The sequence below is a fragment of the Aythya fuligula genome, chromosome 22, assembly GCF_009819795.1.
Source record: "Aythya fuligula isolate bAytFul2 chromosome 22, bAytFul2.pri, whole genome shotgun sequence".
Taxonomy (NCBI): domain Eukaryota; kingdom Metazoa; phylum Chordata; class Aves; order Anseriformes; family Anatidae; genus Aythya; species Aythya fuligula.
In genome coordinates, this window is record NC_045580.1 from 7,507,682 (window position 1) to 7,526,644 (window position 18,963).

At 45.8% G+C, this 18,963-nt stretch overlaps 1 protein-coding gene across 2 annotated transcripts in view; it reads right to left on the minus strand.

Annotated features, from left to right (window-relative positions):
* The window catches only part of DIXDC1 (DIX domain containing 1), a 36,363-nt gene extending 21,493 nt beyond the window's left edge, over positions 1-14,870 (minus strand). Inside the window, exons 1-5 of one of the 2 annotated variants that reach the window (XR_004254136.1) lie at positions 14,635-14,870; positions 3,855-3,984; positions 2,991-3,116; positions 1,584-1,833; positions 258-365 (exon numbers count right to left, since the gene is read on the minus strand). Coding sequence is in view for 1 of the 2 variants with exons in the window: in XM_032201778.1 (XP_032057669.1) it covers positions 258-365; positions 1,584-1,833; positions 2,991-3,116; positions 3,855-3,984; positions 14,635-14,694 (674 nt within the window). In the remaining variant the exon portion in view is untranslated. The remainder of the gene's footprint in view (positions 1-257; positions 366-1,583; positions 1,834-2,990; positions 3,117-3,854; positions 3,985-14,634) is intronic. The other variant, XM_032201778.1, reaches the window with a different exon arrangement.
* Positions 14,871-18,963: the final 4,093 nt, after the last annotated feature.

Below are 18,963 nucleotides of genomic sequence, written 5' to 3' on the forward strand. Positions count from 1 at the left end.
CTGTAACTCAGAAGTTCCTAGCTCATATCTATGTGATCGCATCATGGATGAGACCAATGTCATCTATGGAAAAAATGACAGTAAACCACTTCTCCATGCTGGTTCCCAGGGTTTCATTCTCCTGATCAGACAGGAGACTCTACACTGGGAATCCTCTTTTCTTTGAGAGCTAATCAGATCACAATGACAAAGGGCATTTTAAGGAATGCCAGACAAAGGAACACAACAGGACAAATCTGGGCAATGAAGTTCCTTACCTGGAGGAGTGGGACTCCAAGGCAATATTCTGCTGCCCTTCGTACTGCTGCACCAGTGCCCGGACACTCCAGTAGGGGTTTTCAATCTCTTCGTCCATGCTGCTGTTTCTGGAGATAAATATCACAAAATGAGTGAAGCCTCGTGAAGAAGGAGCAGGAATGCTTCTGGTCTCCAAGGAGGAGGGGAGGAAAGCTAATGAATGGAAGGCAGGAAGGGGGGAACCACTAGAAAGCTTCCCATTAAGAAAGTTCTCCCATCAGGGAGCTTCATCTCATCTTCTTGGTGTGAGGGAAATGCAAGCAACCACAAAGTCCCCTTGTAAACTCAACCCTTATTCTGTGACTAGAAAAACAGAAAAGCTCTGTGAAGGCAAGGAAAATAACAGAATCTGCACACAGAATGAGGACTGGCTTTGCTGAAGATCTCCTGACCTGATGAATTCGCAAGAGAAACCTTTAATATTTAATTTATCAACAAAATATACCATTTCGGTCTCATTTCCAAATTATTTCATGGGTAGTCCCTTGAGCCAATCTAACATGGGCAAATGACCTTCAGCTGTGTAAATGAAACCCTCAAAAGACAGCCATCTGGCTTCCATTTAACTGTCATTACTATTATAATCCACATAGCACCTTTTGCAAGTGTTAAATGTGCTTTTCAGAATTACACATTCCTTCTGTACGTGGATCATTTCCCCTCATTATCACCACAACTCCTCCACTTCCATGGAAGGATGCATCAGCTGATTAACAGCACACAACACTGCATCTGCCTACACAGCAGTAAGTGGAACATAGGGGTGAACAGCAACACAGAAAACCACTTTGTACAACAGAACCAACACCACAATTCTGGCAATAACTGCTCCCAGAGCTGTAAGTAGCACCTGTAGTTAAGACGTTTGTTTTGTTTCACTCAAAATGGGAATGTCTGCAAGTAAACAACACCAAGAGGGCACTATCCTCAGTGTGAATTAGGATAAACGAGGCAGCAGAGCTCCCTCTGGCTTAGCCAAAAAGAACTGTTCTTTTTCTGTGAACTAACGCAGGTCCAACAGTTGTTTTGCCGTAAAATCCATAGAGGACCTGGGATGCCTGCAGTTTTCATTATGAGGCATCCAGCATAGATCAGTTGTCCCTTTTGTTAGGACACCACCAATTTAGGTTTCAGTGAGGCAGAAGTGATTTTTCTCTACATGTTCACTGAATAGGAATACCTTACATCAGGAACTGTTGGGATAAAGAGACATCTACTTAAAAGGGAACGGTGTCCACCTGACAACACAACTTGACCTCTAATAATCAGGAATAAAAAATCATTACCTCTGTCTGTGCCGGAAAACATCCCGGCCAGATTGCAAGACATCTTGACGAACATCTGCCAGAGCTGCCACCGCCCCTTGGGCCACTGCAGCAGCTGAGCGAGGCCTGTGGCTGGCAGACGATGCTGACGAGCTCTTCCCCGTCACGCCAGCAGCGCTGTGATTCATTGCTCTTCCCGAGCCCGGCTTGAAATGAGCAGCTAAGGCAAGGATCAGCCTCATGATAGATTTCAAGTTCCCATCGACAATATCTGCACGAGGCAAATAAAATCAAGGAGGGTAATGTTAACATCAAGTCCCACCAGAGCTGCTTCTGACCAACAAGCATGAATGTAATTAAACCCAGCAGGACCGTGCCAGTAAATAAGGACTATGCAAAAAGGACTGAGTTACAGCACTCATACTTAGCTCTGCTCGTTTTGCACAGAGCAGCAAACCAACTGCCACCAACTGATTCCAAGTTTCAGTGCTTTGAACAGACTTGAGCCTTCCCTCTGCGGCCATTTCCAGCTAATAGTCCAGTTAAATGACAGCATACTATAATTACCAAAAGCTCCATGGATGTCTACAGCAGTGACTGAAGGCAACCATTGTATTGGCAGCCACTCCAATTAGCACACGGGATTTGTAGTTCTTTTTTAAAACTAAAGACCGGAGAACCAGAGAATAAGGTACCCTATTTCTTTAGTAACAGGGTACCTTAAACTGTTTGTAGCACCTTCCGAATGTTAATTAATCAGTTTTAATTATCTCACACGAGGCATTTCCCAAAACCTCTAAACCAAGAGCTTGTATTCTTCTGCTAACAAGGGTGATGCACTCCATACAGCCTGTCTCAGTATTTTCCCACCTTCCTCTCTCATCTGAAGGGCCACAGTGTCCCCTCCCAGGATCCTGTCAGAACAGGATCAGGGGCAATTTTCTACCTCAAATCCTCCTTCCCACCCCCCGCCCCAGTCCCTGTGATACATGATTAAACTATGCCATAAATATGTGATTTTGCATATTGGGTTTTCTCCCTATTTGCAGGCGATTGGAAAGAGCATCAGAGGTTGCCAGCAGACCAGAAATATTTTTCCTGTGGCTCACTCCACATTAACAGGTTTACATGTCCTTTAAATGAGAGATTTTAAGTCTGTATCCCCTGTTACACCATCACTTGGTCTTCTCATTGCTCAGTGAAAGAGGAAAAGGCACTTTGGTAGCAGCACAGTGCACAAGAACAAAAACCAGTCGAGAATACAGTATCACGCAACCCAGAACCTGTTACTAAGCCACAGGGGAGGGAGGGGAAAAAACAACCTCCCCACAAAATAACACATTATCTGTTTCTGTTTGATATGAGGCAAAAATAGAACTGGGTGTTCAACATGTTGAATTATATGTGTCATCTGCCAGGGGCAAGTACCTTTTGCTGATGTCTGATGCATGCGGATCTTTTTTGACGCCACGAACTGTAAGACTTTCTCCACATTTTCCCTCATCTCCTGCTGGCTGGTAGGGTTGACCTGGACGCCATTCAACTTCTCACCAGCTAAAGAAGTGAAAAGAAATTTATTGGAGGGGATACTGCTTAGTGCTGCCTCAGGAACTGCTGTAGCTGTGGGGGTCAACTTTATGTCTTGTCAGACTGTGAGGAGACATGCATGATTTCTTGTCCTGCTTAAGATACTCAATACTAGGAATAACTATATTGGAGGCAGACCTTGCAGTATATTGTCTGAAAAGGGGCATTTTTATGCATACTTCATTATTTTATGATTACTCCTGAGTCACTGTGACCTTCTGTGTGGAAATATTAGACTCTTTTGCTGAGAAACAGACAGCATTATCCCCCAGAGCTGCTGCTGCTCTCTCTTCTTATAAATATCAGTATCTCAGCAAGCAGTTCACTCTTCCATAAATGCCATGCACTAACACCATTCCTCGACATGGCAAATCCTTTCATGACTCCATTCCAGCCTTGTGGGGGTTAACACGGTCCCTGATCAGTTCTGGCGTCTCTGCCACAGGTTACCTTAGAGACCACATACACAGTTCAAAAGGTCTGCAATGTGGCTGCGTTGTAACTGACTGCTAACACATATGGACCCAATAGAATTGCCTTTATGATTTGCTTTATGATTGTTTTCTTTTAACATGAGCCCTCCCCCAAGCTCTGATGCTCATTAACGTCCGCCAGTCTGCCTGACAGATGTCGGAGCCAAGGCCAGCTTTTTACACAAGATCTAAAACTGCACAATGAAAAACAGTGCCATATGGCATTACTGACCTACAATCTCAATAAGTGAGGCAAGGATGACTCCATCTCTGAGATCTTGTCTCAAGTCCTGGACTGGCTTTATTGTTGGCTTCTTCTTCAGCTGGGAATTCACCCAGGCCACATATGCCTGTAGCTGTTGCTGAAAATGGAAAAGAAACCAAAATGTTTGCACATCATTGCCTTTTCAGGGGGAAGTTGCATAGCTCTTACTTTACTCTCTCTCTTCGCAAATCTCACTGTCTTTTGCCTTTGAAAACAAAGGAATGGTCTCATCCCCGAAGCCTGCTGAGCACGGACTTGACATCACCGCACACTGTGGTGCAGCTCACTCTGTGCCAGGACAGGACGAACAGGCAGGCAGCACAACATTGCCAGAACGGGGTCACTCACAGCATTTAGGGTCCTACCCCCTGTGTTTTTTTCCCCTCCAGATATCTAGAAAGCAGAAAACCCACAACGCAGAAGCAAGAAAACCGGTACTACTTCCTATTAAACTGCAATCTATCACAAGAAACAACTGGGACAGATTTCATAGAAAGGAGCCTGCCTCCTTTGCACACCCAGCATGGCTTATTTGAAATAACCCATGGAGTAGGAAGGGTCACCCTGTTGTACAGCCCATTTCTTCCATTGCCTAGGAGCTGCATGGGCATTTCTAATACACTGCTCTCCATTTCTGTACAGGGCCCTGTACCCCTCAAAATGACTTGACTCAGCACCTGCAGGACCTAACATCAAAGAGCATCATCCTTGCAGCAGGTCGTAGCCCCACAGAGCTGTGAGTGCTGCCACAAGGGGAAGAAATTCAGGATGCTGGTCAGTGATGGGACCTGTCTGGCACATGCAGCTAAACAGAAATGAGCAGATTCACAACTTCTTCCTTTCCACCCCACCCCCTAGCACCCCAATGGCTAGCAGGAGCCTTGGTGACACTGAAATCCCTTTGGGCAGGGCTGGAGTGACACATGGAAGGTAAACAAACTGATCCATTTATGGGATTACCTGCTGTTTCACTAAGCTTCCCATTATTCTGCCCATGCAGCAGGTTTTAAGACCTCATTCCATATTATCTCAGCAATGCCAGAGTTTACACTTTTACGGCCCATCAAAGTCACAATCTGATCACAGCTTCACTCGTAATTATCCTGGCATGGGAAATCCAACATTAACCACGCCACGGTTCGGTCTGCTGGTTCAGAAAGATGCCTGCACAAACATTCAGCCCATCCTGCTTACTCAGCGGAGCAGGAAAGCAGGACACGAGCTTGGGGGCCTGCCTGATGGCTTTTGGAAAAAAAAGAGGAAAAAAAAAAAAAAGCAGAAGTGGCAGAGCTTGCTGGAGCAGACTTGGCCTGACACGTGGATGGGGTCTGCGCACTCTCCTTTGCCTGTAATGGTAACAACACATGTTAGTTTTGCCTGCCCTCTTTCAGAGGTTTTTATTTGCTGCTTAAGCTAACTGGGGACTGCAAAGAGTCCACAAGTCGTGGCTTCTCTCTCCTGTACAAGCTCATGATGCTGTTCTTATTTCCAGAACTGCACTGATAACTCCTGCCAAACTGCAAGAAGCCCCTCTGCTGCTCACAGCTCAAATGTACCTGATGGTGGGGGCACTGAGATCCAGCCTCACAGCAGCCCGATTCCACAGCCAGAGGCCACAAGCCTTCAATTACCCATATTCAGTAAAGCTTTAATTAATTTAAGCAAGTTCCAGTAGAAATAAAAAGGTGGGTTTACTTACAGTAACACAGCACCATTACAAAAACACCTAGATTCAATAATAATGATGTATTAAATAAGGCTGCATGAAAATTGCATCTGAAGTCTATGTAATTGAGGGAAATAATCCCTCAAACTGTTTACTATCCTGCTGTCATTTTTCAAATTATTTTATGAAGTTCTGAACCAGGCTGTTATACTGTAGTAATTCCACAAGGGCACAGTCCCTTCCAGCCTACAGAAAGCTCATGATTCTATATGAGTCTATATGGTTCTTCCATTCAGGCACCTCCCTTTTCACTCAAAGGGAAAAAAAAAAAAACAACTCACTCACTAAGCAGTTGGCTTTCTTTTTATCTTCTCTCAGCATTCTTCATGTACTCATAAAAAAAAAAAAAATAAATAAAATCTTTCTGGCAATCTTTTAGTCTCCGTTTCTTAAAAGCGTAAGAATGATATTGTTATTATTAGAACAAATAAAAAAAAAACAACAACACACTCCTAATGCCCAGTGCATTTACACTTTAAACAATGCCTGTTAAAAAGGAGATTTTGAGGCACTGGAATATGGATGTCATGGTCACAACGGAGAGAATTTCACACCATAGCTGCTGTAATGCTGTAGACTTACATTTTGTTAGCGGTGTAATTTTTTTTTCCACTAAAGCGTAAGATTTTCCTGCGTAAGTTCAGACAGTTGGACTGAGCAGCATTTCCCGATTTTCTGTCCAAAAACTGGAAAAGCTAACGGCTTTACCAAGAGTCTTAGGTTGCTGCAAAGCAATTCTGGAAAGTAATCCAGCTATCTTCCAGCACGTAATAAGCAAAACTGAGAGTTGCTACGATCTGTTGTGCCAAGAGAACAGCAACCCTACAGAGCCTCTTCCACCACCCCCCCAAAATACTCCCCAGGCTGTGCTCATCAGCTGCCTACACAGATGCTCATGCCAAAAGCAGATGCCCCACCGCAATTTGCTGCCGCAGGCACTGCAGCTCAGGCAACATGTGCCCCATCCAGCCTCACATGGGCCTGAGCTCCTGAGCTGCAGACTCCCAGAGGGAAGAAAATGAGGCTGGGAATGAGGAAGGAGGTGGGCAACGCAACTGAAAGCATTCCTCCTTTCTTTATCCAAGACTGTGGTCCCTGTTCCTCCACCCAGGCTTTCACACCACTTCCTGACAACAAAGCAGGCTATTATATTTTGTGCATTCTGAGTAATTAACAACAAGAGGTGCTAATCCCGGAGGCAGGACAAGCAGAGCACACCCCAGACCAGGTGAAGGATGCAGAGTGAGTCTCTGTGGCTGGACCCAGTCCCCCAGAGCTGTTCAGGTCCCTCGCTCTGACACTTGCTCACATTCTTAGTGCTACTCCTGTTTAGCTTTTGCCTTGCTAGTTGAGGGAAAAGGTCCCGCAGAACCCATTACACCAACTCCTGGGATGCTCTAACTGTGGAATGCAGCTTCCTACAAAGCTCCACACTGCACAGGATTTTACAACCCCAAGAACTTTCCCTTGCTGGGTTGTAGTCAGGCCTGGCTGACAGCTACATCCAGGAGCAATCAGAGAGAAAATGATTTTTCTGCCTAGCTCGTCCCTTACCTTTCCCTGAATAATTCTTCCTTCAGTCACTGACCTCTCAGGAGTTTTCTGCTTCTACCCTGCATTTTGGACTGAGCTTCTGTTCAGCTATATCCCAGGCTTAAGGGAGCAGACACTAAGCTCTGGCCCTACAGCAATATTTCATTTAAAACCAGACTTTTCAGAGGAAAAACGTATCAGCCTAGTCTACGATTTACTATACAGAGCAGAGGTTATTAGGATTATGGCGGAGTTAAGCTTAATCCTATTTATATTAACGCAGCTTTGCACTCCAAAAAAAGGCCACGTTTGCCTGTACCATGGAGCTGGAAGAGCAGCTCCTCACCTCACTGAGCCCTTACCTGAAAGAATTTGGAGCCTGGATTGCTTCATCTCCCAGGCAGATCACTGCTTGCATCTACGTTGCTGCAAGCCCTAGGGGAATTCTTAGAGCAGGAGAGATTTTAAAGCAAGGTACTAGAGGTCACCCCCAGCTGTAAGGCATTCAACAACTTGCAGGTACTTCTGCTAGCAAATTACAGGTTAGCACTCTCATGCCTTTCAGCAAATATGCTTCTCAGAGCAGGAGCCCACTTCAGATCACTTATCCAGCCCGGACCCTGAAGAAGTGCCTCAGCCCTACTGTGCTCATGGGAAAGGAGATGAAGAGGTCAGGAGCAAACATCTCTGTGCTTTGTATCGACAGCCAGTGATAATGCTGCCTTCAGGAGGAAAACACCCTTCCAGGGTCAGCCCTTCTTCTAACAGGCTGACTGATAATTCAGTTAAGTGTCATTAAGCAAAGTTGTCCACAGGTGGAAGAAAAGCAGCAGCTCCACTGCAAACCTCCTGCCAGCTCTTGGTGTCCTTGCTATTCTCATTTAACTGCTGGGATTCACCACCTTTTCTGCACACAGCTGACAAATCTGAATCGATCCTTATTGTTGGATTTAGGGACTGCCTGGCAGAATAAAGTCTCTCTTAATCTTTACTCTGCTCTTCCTTTGTGCCCTGTGGACGCTGCCCAAACACCAACTCTAACAAGGTCAATAATAAACCTCATGCTATGAGGTTGGTCCCAGAATGAAAGGCATTTACTATCCTGTCTGTTTAGGGCACTGAACCAAAAGTCTGCATCAACAGAGCTCAAGGGGTGGCCTAATTACATCAGGATGTGATTTTAAGGCCTTGTATAATTTCTAAGCTTTCTGACATTACCTTAATTAGATGAGGTCTGTAATTTGCCATCCAGTGCCCCTCCAGTTTAAGTTTTTTTTTTTGCTTTGGTTTGAGAAGGCCTTTGTAGAAGCAGATAATAAAAACTTAAAAGCAAAGAAAATGATGTTTCTCTCTGCTCTCAAAGCCAGCAAAGATTTTTGTTTTGTTTTGTTTTCCCTCAAAATCACTGCTTGATTCAGGCTGTTAAATGTATTGAGAGAGCCCCTGATGTATCCAACAGTAAAATGCACCTCGTTATGGACAGGGTAATGCCAGAAGGACTGTGTGTACCAACAGGACTCCTTTTCATAAAACTCTCACTTTAAAGCAGGAGATCTAATCTATTTCAAAATAACTTTTGGCCCAATGTGCACTTTCCAAATCTTCTATGAATAGTCTGTCTCAAGCACAGAAGACGCCTCAGTATGGCCACACAGTTCGGAAAAAGAGGCACCCATGCAGGCTGGTGCACACCAGGAGACAGAAATACCTTGTGAGCTGCAAAAGACCAGGAGCTCCTTAACCCTTCACCTTCATCTTAGGGAAAACATGGACATTTCCAACATACTAACGTCTGGACAAGGGCTGTTCACAGATTTGCTGAGATCCAGAAAGAAAGATTATGCTGAAGTCTTGCTGAAATTCTAGCCAGCATGTTTCCCCTAACTTCAAAGGTCACTTCCAAACACTCAGCAGCACAAACATTTGGGAGGAGCAGCCCAACGGAGCCCTTAATCCCCAGTATGTTCTAGGCACACTCTGTTGGATTTTGCTTGTTTTAACATAAACCATTTATTTGGTTCAGTGAATTCAGTGAATTTTCCTCAAGCACCAGCCATCTGTTTCTCGAGCCAGGTTCAAGAACACAAAGACCAGTCTTCTGCTCTCTGATCTCTGTGCTCAGTCAATATTTTTGAAACCAGTGCCTCTGACTGCCATTCATCAGCTGTTCAGGTTGGGCTCAATACTTCAGAAAGCAAGTGCCTGCAACAGAAGCCATTGGCCACATCTTTAGAAATGCTTTAGAGATATTCCTGGCATGCTACGTGTTTGGAACAAATATAAGGAGTTTTAAATCCCACTCTCTGAACACTGATCTTGCACAGGAACTGCTTCTGCCCTTCATTCGGAGTGTCAGAATTGAGAAAACACCATCTGAAAACTCCTCTCCAGAGGGAAGAGCACAGGAGTTTTTGCTCAAATCCTGGCGGTATGGCTGGGTTGAAATGACAGCAGCCTTTGGCATCTTGACTAAACTACCACCTATTGATCCTGGGAGGGGAATAAGTGACTGGGCTATTAAGAGAGAAGCTCACTGGCAGGCTTTCAGATGCCAACTCAAGTACTGACAGTCTGTGAATGGTGAAGTTTTGAGCTGAAGCTGTATTTCATGCATTGCCCGAATGCCAACAACAGCAAGAATTTCCAGAGAGCCCAGAGATCCATCAGGACACATCATTTTTGACTGCGAAGTTTTCCAGACCTTTTCTGGTCCTTCACCCATTAAGAAGGAGAGCTTGGGTGTTAGACAGCAAGGCCCATTTCCATTCTAACACCCTAAATTCTTTCTGCTGTTTTGATCTGTATTTCCTATTGCACAGCCACACAGCTGTTGTGCTCCATTCCAGAAACATGATTTTCAGTACAGGATGAAGCAATTCTTATGAGTGCCTGTATACACTGGTATTTTATTCAGCTAATGTTGCATTTTAGAATCCATTTGGAAACTGCTTAGTAGATGGAAATAGAAGATCTCTTTAAAGAGCTCCCGGTGCCAGCAGCACCGCTCCCCTCTGAAGGACAGTTACACTGAGTAGTTGGTTGCACCTAGTAGTAACAACTCACCTTGAGGCTCCTCCTAGGAAACTGAGCCTAGGCAGGCAAGCAGCGAGAAATGCATGTCTGACAGCTTTTTATCTCTGTGGAACCAAAGAGTTATTTAATTTGTGCAGAACAAACACCTGATGACTCCATTTTCCCTCGTAATGTAAGCAACCTTGTCCTTCCACTGATCTGTTGCCAGGACGTATCCTTGCCGTCACGCAGCGATCTCACTGTGACCCATCTGCCAGATGGGGGTATTTCTGTGAGTGGCATCCGAGTATGATTTCTTCAAGCAGTAATTTTGCCTGTCATTCCCATAACACCACACACAAGCATTCTCCTTGTAATTAATCTGTTTTTTTTTACGTCCTTTAACTCCAATCTCCTGTTTATAAAAATCCTGGGGTTACTCACTGTACTGTCCACACCCGCAGTGGCCATTCTGAGCACTCTTTTTGTGTTCAGAAACCTGAAGATGGTATCCATTGATTTAAACAAATTCACTAGTACTGCAGGCAGCAACTACTCCAGACGTCTACCGGGTGGGAAGCCTTGTAAATTTAATCTGTCTAGGATGCATTCCTCTTAATCAACAGCCAGACACCCACAGCTCAGAATGGCACTGCCATTCAAAGCCACACTGCTGCTTTAGGGATCATTTCTGGCACTTTTGCAGGATGTTTTAGTGCCTCTCTATTTTCCCCAATATGGTGTTTTGAGGCGATTTTCTATTTAAGCAGTGTTTCCAATCAGGCATACATGCAAAGAGCTGAGCCACATGAGATCTTTTACTGTAAACTGCCAGTACCACGGAGCACATGATTCACCCGGAATTATCAAATGGTTCCACTGCACCCAAATAAAGCCTAAGGTTTGTCAAAACAAGCTACACTGAGACATCCCCTGATTCTTCAGGAGAGAAAAAGGAGCTTTGTTCCTTCTTTAGCTGTGTGCAGTCACTAGCCCTGTACAGACAGGGGAAAGGAGCTTGGTGAAGAGACTGGGCACGCAGCGTGACCGAGCGGTGCTTTTTGCAGGCAGAAGCCCTTCATACAGAGAAGGGGAAGAGGCACACACTGAGGATTCCTGGTCCAGGATAAAAGGCACTAAAACCAAACAACCAAAGCACAACCTGGCTTAAACATACAGTGAACCTCAGGCAGGGACCGAACCCTAACTGCTCAAGCCCTAACTGTGATAAAAATGTTTCCCTTGTTGGCAGTCCTGTTGGAGACAACCTGGATGAGTGAGACAGGAGTCTCTTCATAGCGAATCCTATTAGCTAAAAATAGCAGTCATTGCAAGGAGAGGGTGAGTGCAAGTTTCTACTGCTAGGATCCCAGTAGCAGAGCCATTTTTAACAGAGATCAAGCATGTTACACCAAGGAGAACAGAATGGCTGCCAGAACAAGACAGCAGCCACTCTAGAGTGCCAGAAAATTACTTCAACCAGGAAAGCAAAGCAAAGCCCAGGTCACTTCTCACAGCAAGGATTCCGGTCTCACAGACAGGACACTACCTAATGACCTCAAGTGAGCTGAACAGCGAGGAGAGAGGCTGCGTGTGCAGGAAATGCAGGGAATACCCACTGCAGGGGACACTGAGCTGCAAACCCACCGCTTAGTGAGCACTCAGGCCCTGTGCAGCCTACCTGGGAGCGAGCACAGACCCCTGCTCACACTGCATCGCCTCCTGCGCTCATACTGCTGGCGACTGGCGGTCCTCCTGGCGCAAGATGTGCAGGCATTTCCCACGTAGACAGAGCCAACCTTGTACTTCACTTTGCTGCTGGTGGGAAACCCTGAGCTCAAATTAACCTCTTGCCTGGGCTCTGGGAAACTGAGCCAGACCTAGGCCTGGTGCTCAGTGCAGACTGGGGGGCACAGATTCCTGTTTCAAATGACTCCTGGCACACAAGCAGCTTCTGACTAAATCCACCAGAAGAAATGACCTTCCAGCTTCAAAAAGAGAAGGCAGGTAATTGTTAAAATACAGCCACATTAACATCTTGGAGCTGTCAGGCCCGTTTCTGACACATTTCTGCTTGCCCCATCTGTCTTAATGAACTGCAGGAGTGTGAGCAGCTATCTCAAACAAACATTGCCTCAATGAGCAAGAGCAAGCTGAGGCCACAATGACACGGTGACCACAGAGGAGCCCCTGCCTCCTGGGGTTTCCTTGCATTATAAACTGCAGCTTTTAGCAGCCATACATTCCCATGACACCATCCAGCTGTGGGATTGAATTATTTAGCTGTCTCAGAGCAATGTAAGTCTCTATAAACAGCAGGGAAACACCTTTGAGGCAGGATAGGCTGTTAATGAGAGGGGGACGGGAGCTGTGTGATGCCTCAGGGGAGTTCACTGCATTTCAATATTAAACAAAACTCATCCCTCTTTAGACGTCTGTAGATGACACTCTCTGCAACCTGTTTTGGCACAGGGACTCTGAAAGGGAAGGAAATACACTGCCCTGAACTTGCAGTTTACTGGGGCCCGTTAGCAATCCGTGATTATGTTCATCATGGAGAAAGCATCAGTCTAAGAAGTGATCTGTGAAGCAGAACAGGCATTAGCTGCAGAAGGGACAACTGCACTGCATTCTCCATCCCTGGTCATGACATAATAAGGCTCCTAACCAGCAGGATGGATGGAGAGGGAAGAGTGCAAAGAAGCAAGAAACTTGCCTGTCGCATCGTGGCTGCTGGAAAACTTTCCAGGCATGGATTATTTACCAAACGTGCAAGACAGAGACATACAATCAATATCCCCAGAGAAACTGGCACTATACTTAGCCTCCAGGTTCTAAGCGTGTTCAGGGCTGAGCTCTGCACAAACACGTAGGAGCTTGCTATTTACTTACTCGCTCATGTATGTGAATTTCTTATAAACAGATTTGGAAAATACGTCCTTGTATTCCGAGGTAGCTAGCCACCCAAAGAGCCCCCTGGCCAGAAAAGATGCTCTATCAAAAGAACAACAGGCACCGAGTTAGTGAGGCAATTCCTGCAATACCTCACTGGGTGAAATTAAGCCTGGGCATGAGAGTGAACGTCAGTTTATATGGTTTTTATGGTAGGAGAGGGGCTTTTATTCCCACAGCTGGGTGGCATATGGGTAAAACCACTCTGAACTGGGCTAGCATTGTGTGTAAAATTGTACTTTATGCCCATTATTAACACACAGGTTACTACTAGCTTAGACCAGGGAAAGATCTGCTGCCCTCGAGAACAAGAAGTGTAAGGCTCTACAACTTGAGCTAAAACAACACCTTTGCTAGCTAAAAATGAGACTGAGACAGTGTGGAGGAGGGGATGAGTATTTACATGGCCAGGCAGCACAATCAGAGGAGACCTGTGGCTGGCGTGAAGCTCAAGTTTCATGCCCCGTCTGTGTTCCCCTTGCTGGCTGGCGGTGTTAAGCCCAGGAGGGATGTGCAGGTTCTGTAGAGAATGGAGCGTGGGGGCAGAACAGGGAGGTGGGGTCTGGGCCATGAAAGGATGAGGAACCACTAAGAACAGAAACAAAGCAGGATATGCATTCTAGGAAAGAATAAAACGTACCAAGAGACCATCCCTGGCACCAGGTAAGAGAGGAAATAGCACTTGCTGTTGGGTTTCTGAACAAGCCCCCACAACGTTCTTTCCTCCCCAGTTTACAGAGGGGCAGTCGTGCTCCAGCATGGTCTGCATGATGAATGCAGACCTGGCATTTAGCACTCAGTTTGGTTGGACTCTCTGTAGACTAACTTCTTGTGCACCCTAAAAAGGGAAGTCGGCAGCAATCTGCCCTCCCCATGCAGTCACAGGATTCCCATCTCATGAATTTCTTGCTAGTTCTCACTCCTTATGATTTATCTGTCTCCCTGACACTAGAATAATCCAATAAAGAACACTTGAAAAATAATATTTTCCTGACCAAGACAAATTTCAGTCCCCAAGTAATATAATCTACAGAAGAGGATGGAAAAAAAAACAACAAACCATCCTGCTCTTTGTCAGCCTCTCCCAAGAACTGTGTGCCCACTTAGCAGATTTACAGGCTTCCTAACAGCCCTCAAACATACAGACTTCATATGCTCAAGAAAGGAATCCATTATGTAAAATAAACCATTCTCCATAGCTCGCTGCAATTTATATTTATTTTCTGCTACAAAAGCAAAAGCTCTGCAAAGAAAATAAGAACTCCAAGCTAAAACCACCAGGTGTAAACCAGCCACAAACTCTTCAGAACTATTGCTGCTTTGCAGACCCCCAGCTGAGCTGCACCCTATTCCCTCCTGCTAGAAAACAGCTCTGCCCCCTCCCCAGCCCCGAAATCTTGCTCGTTTTTCTCCTCTTCTGCTCCAAAAAGCGCTGGGGGACATAGCAGCCCTTAAGAGATGCTGCACAAAAGCACGCTGCCTTACCCCGGGAAGGTCTGCGTGAGATCTGGGACATGCATTTACCTCCGTGAAGCCCTCCTGCAGAATATCCAGCAAATTCCCCCTGGCCAAGCAGGCGAGCATTCTCCACGAGCCCGCCGACGGGCGAGGGTCTCAGAGGACACAGGGCAGATCCTTGGGCTCTGGGCACGACCTCTTCTCCGCCTCCCAAAGACAAAGAGTTGGAGCTCATCGGGAACCGCATTCATAGTCCCATATGTGCAGCCCGTTACTGCACACGGAGAGTTGAGCCAAAGTCAGGGCTTGCACTGGGCATGCTCGCGAGAGAGCTGCCGGGGAGCAGCGGGAGAGATGTCACACAGTTCCTATAGAAACGCTTCAGCTTACATGATGCAGGCCCTGGGCTGAGTTGGGGAAAACATCTGAAACCTATTTCCAAGCAGCCGTGCTCACACGAAACCTGCTGCGTAAAAAGAGATTTTTCAAACCCACCAAACACTGCGAGCCCTGTCCGGTGTGGGGGCAGGGAGAGAGTCAGCAAATAGCAGACATCTTGCTCAGCTAGAAAAGCGAGAGGAAAGGTTGTATGAGCTGCCAGATTTAGCTCTCTGCAATTGCTCTGCAGCCCCGAAGAAACAGCGGCGTTTTCAGCAACCCAGTAGAGGCAGGAAGCTGCAAACCAGGCCACAAGACAGCTGCAATATTTGCACAGCACTGGGCTCTGCCCTAGCTGCGGTGGCAATGGAGTCTGGAGAAGAAATAAGACTGAAAACTTCCAAATTAGAATTAAATACGAACCTCAGCAAAGTCTCTAAATCAAAAATAACTGCATTCATTCCAGAAAGAAAGTATCAGGTATCTCTAGGCAATATCTCAAACTTCATCTCATCTTGCACAAAACACCCTGAAAAAACACAAAAAACCTCTCGGGATGGATGAAACCACCTTCTGCCAGGTGCTCCGTCTGCCAGTCCCCAGAGCAACTCAACACTATTCAGACAGAGCCTTCAGGTTTCCAAATATCTGGCCAAGCATTTCTAAGTGAGATACACATTTAAAAACAAACATGTTGTTGGTTAGTACCTCGATCCAGTTTGCTTTTGAGACTCAAAATTACTCAAAATGCCATTAATTAGATGACAGGAAACATCTATCCCTATTTTGTATAATGCAAACAAGTAGGCTCTGCCCTTGCAATTTCAAGAAAATTTCATATAAAAACTGAGTGTTTTCCCTATCAAAAAGGAAGTGACCTCATTTGAAAAACACAACAAAACATTTGGAGCCTTTTCTGTGAACGTTACAATGATATTCTTGTCTGATAATCTAAACGAATATATATATATATATATATTTTATCTGTTTTTCAATGCTTCATTGTAAATATACATTCATAGAAGTTTACAGGTAGCAATGCTGAGGTCATCCCTTCCCTGTAATCCTGCAATTTCTGGAACTAAAAATAAACAAACTGCAGATGTACAAAAGAGAAATCACATGTACTTGGGAAGCACAAAGGAGGTGGCAGATGGCTGTTAGGTGTTCTCTGATTGTTTTTAGAATTTGTTTTATGACTTTAATAGCAGATTAAATATTGTATGCTCACAATCCCTACAAGCTCTAGATATTTACACTCGTCCTTTGAAGAAGAGATAAACCATAGGGAGGCACAGACTTTATACTGGAGACATGACCCAAATTTGCAGGATTAAAAATAAGAATAAAGAGATAATCTGTTCAAACAGCACAGAAATACAAAGGATAAATACAAATTAATTTGTAAAATGTATTGCTTAAATCATCATAAGCCGATAGGTTGAGAAAAAGAGTTAATTGATTATGGACCTCAGTGGCATTTAGTGGAAATTTAAAAATATTTATATAATTTTCAGTCCTGAGAAGCATTTCTCAGTGATATCCCTACTGTGGAGCTTCTACCTGCTGGAGCACAGAAAAGGGCGAAGTGCTCCCATTACACAGGGCAGGTTTGGGGAACGGCCTGCTCGCAGTGTGTTGTCCGTAAGAGATTCTGTCATCAAAGATTTTTTTCCACATGGGGATTCTTATCTCTGAAACAGAACTGCCTTGCTTTGACAACAGGAATGTCAGAGAATAGAAACTAGGCCATTTCTGATGGCTAGAGTGGTAGAGAGTGCTGGGCCATTTTTCTGTTCACTGTGGTAACATAAATTCATCTTGGGTGTCTGTGTGTGCTGAAAATACTTTTTAAAGATTAAACTCCATTTCTTCCCTCTTTGTGTTTCACTCTTATATTTCAAGCTACTTGTAGAAGGAATAATATTTTTCCTTCAGCTGCATAGCATCACAAAAGCTGCCTTTGAATGTTGTATTTGCAAGAAGAAAAACTAATGCTTCATAATTCTACCTTTCAAGAGTGACTTTTAACACTCACGAAGAGTAATTCCGAGATGAAGGTAAAGGGAGGCAGTGAAACGAGAAGGATCTCGGCGCCTGCTTGTCCTGGTGCGAGTGACCTTCAAAACAAACGCGCCGGGTGGCAGTTTGGTTGGTGCCACTGCCCTCTCCTGGCTGCTTTCAGCATAACCTCTGTGCTTTCGCCTGCTGAATCCTGGGCAAGGTGCACGACACAGCCCAGTTCCTGCTCCATTTCCTGTAGCTGTGAGGTGACAGCCGTCGTGTCACAGCACAACACCAGCACAAACACCTGAGCCTTCCCTCAAGCTCTCTATGCAAGGATTTTAAAGCACTTTATCAACATTCACTGATTATTTACCTTATCAGTGCTTGAGAACGAGAGAAGAATCAACAGCCACAGCTGAGCTCTTGCTAATAATAATTTAGTTGGGGAAATAAGAGTGAGGTTCAAGACAAAGCTTGTGCAGCCACGACTGCAGGAACCTGTCTAAAACAACTAATGCTTTCGTGTCACTGAGTGCTCTCTCCCAGCCTCCCATTAAGCATCCCAAACAATGCTCAGGCACAAAAAATACTCCAGGGAACTCACGGACGATGCAGCAGGCTGTGATGTGTGATGGGGCACCACATCCACTGGAGTTCCCATGCTGGGTGCCACAGCTCAGCGCCAGGAGGAACGTAGCAGCAGTGCTCCTCCCCCCTTGAAGCAAACATATTAAGAACAAAGAATTTTCTTAGAGGGAAACAGACTTAGCAATGCAATGCCTGAATATAGCCAACAGAAAGGAGGAAAGTTTCCCCCTTTTATTACTGCCTGAAAAAAAATATATATTTAAGGGCTACTATCTTAGGGAAAAATATACATTTTCATATTTTGTTCCACATGTAAAGGATGTACATGGGGCAGAATTCCTCTGAAACGTTATGTAGAAAAGATTGCTGATTACATTAGCTCATAGTGCACATAGGGTCTAATTATCTTCTGCATTTGTGCAAGGAGAATCCAAATTCCTTTGTGTCAAATATTCAGGGTATTATTTGATTCAGTGTTAAACGACCCTGACAGCAAACACTCGTAAGTAACTTTAGGAAACAATTCCCCAAACTGACATTTATATTTGGGATTTTGGGGGTAATCTGTATTTTTTTTTTGCTCTGTCTTCTTTTGGGATTCTGGAGAAATGTCTGGTGAAAGGAGAGGTGGGGGAGTTTGGACGAGCTACCAGAATGGAAAACGGTGAGACTCCTTAAGAGACACCCCACGAGAAAGACCCCATGAAAGACTTTCATGGGGAAAGAAATGGCACAGCAGTGGCAAATGCGATATTTAAAGATGTTTTAAAGGCATATAACCTGTAGGCCGATGGCTGATGCTGTCTCTGGCGTGTCCAGGGCTGCAAGTCAGGGGTCTGAAGGCTGCCGGAGCCCAGGCCTGCTGCTGCCCCTGCTGCGGGCTGGGGCTTTTGGGGTCCACCGTGCTGGCAGCAAGAGACGAGGGGGGCCCGGAGCGAGGACGGGCAACCGGGGAGGGGGCTGGAGCAGGAGCGGGGCAGGCCCGGGGACACCGGGCTGCGGGGAACGGAGGGTCCCGGGGGCTGAGGAACGCCGGGGCTGCGGTGGCACCGAGAACCGGGAGCCGAGGCCCTGCCTGCGGCCGGCCGGCTGCGGACCCGGCCCCCGCGCGTCGCCGCTGCCATGGTGACGGGAACGGGGCTGGGAACGGGGCGGGCCGGGCCGAGGGCTCGGCCCCCGAAGGCGAGGGCGTTTCCATGGGGGCGAGGTCCCCTGTCAGCCCCAGGAACCCCCTGTCAGCCCCAGGAACCCCCTGCCACCGGGATAAAGTGCGAATTTATCAGTTCACGCTGAAAATCAAGTGTTTAATGTCCGAGGAGCACTTGATGCGTTTAACACTCGTTTAACCCCTAAACAGGCAACCTTGGGTAACACCGGGCATGTAGCTGGAATCTGTTAATATTCACTGCAAAATAAAGGCTT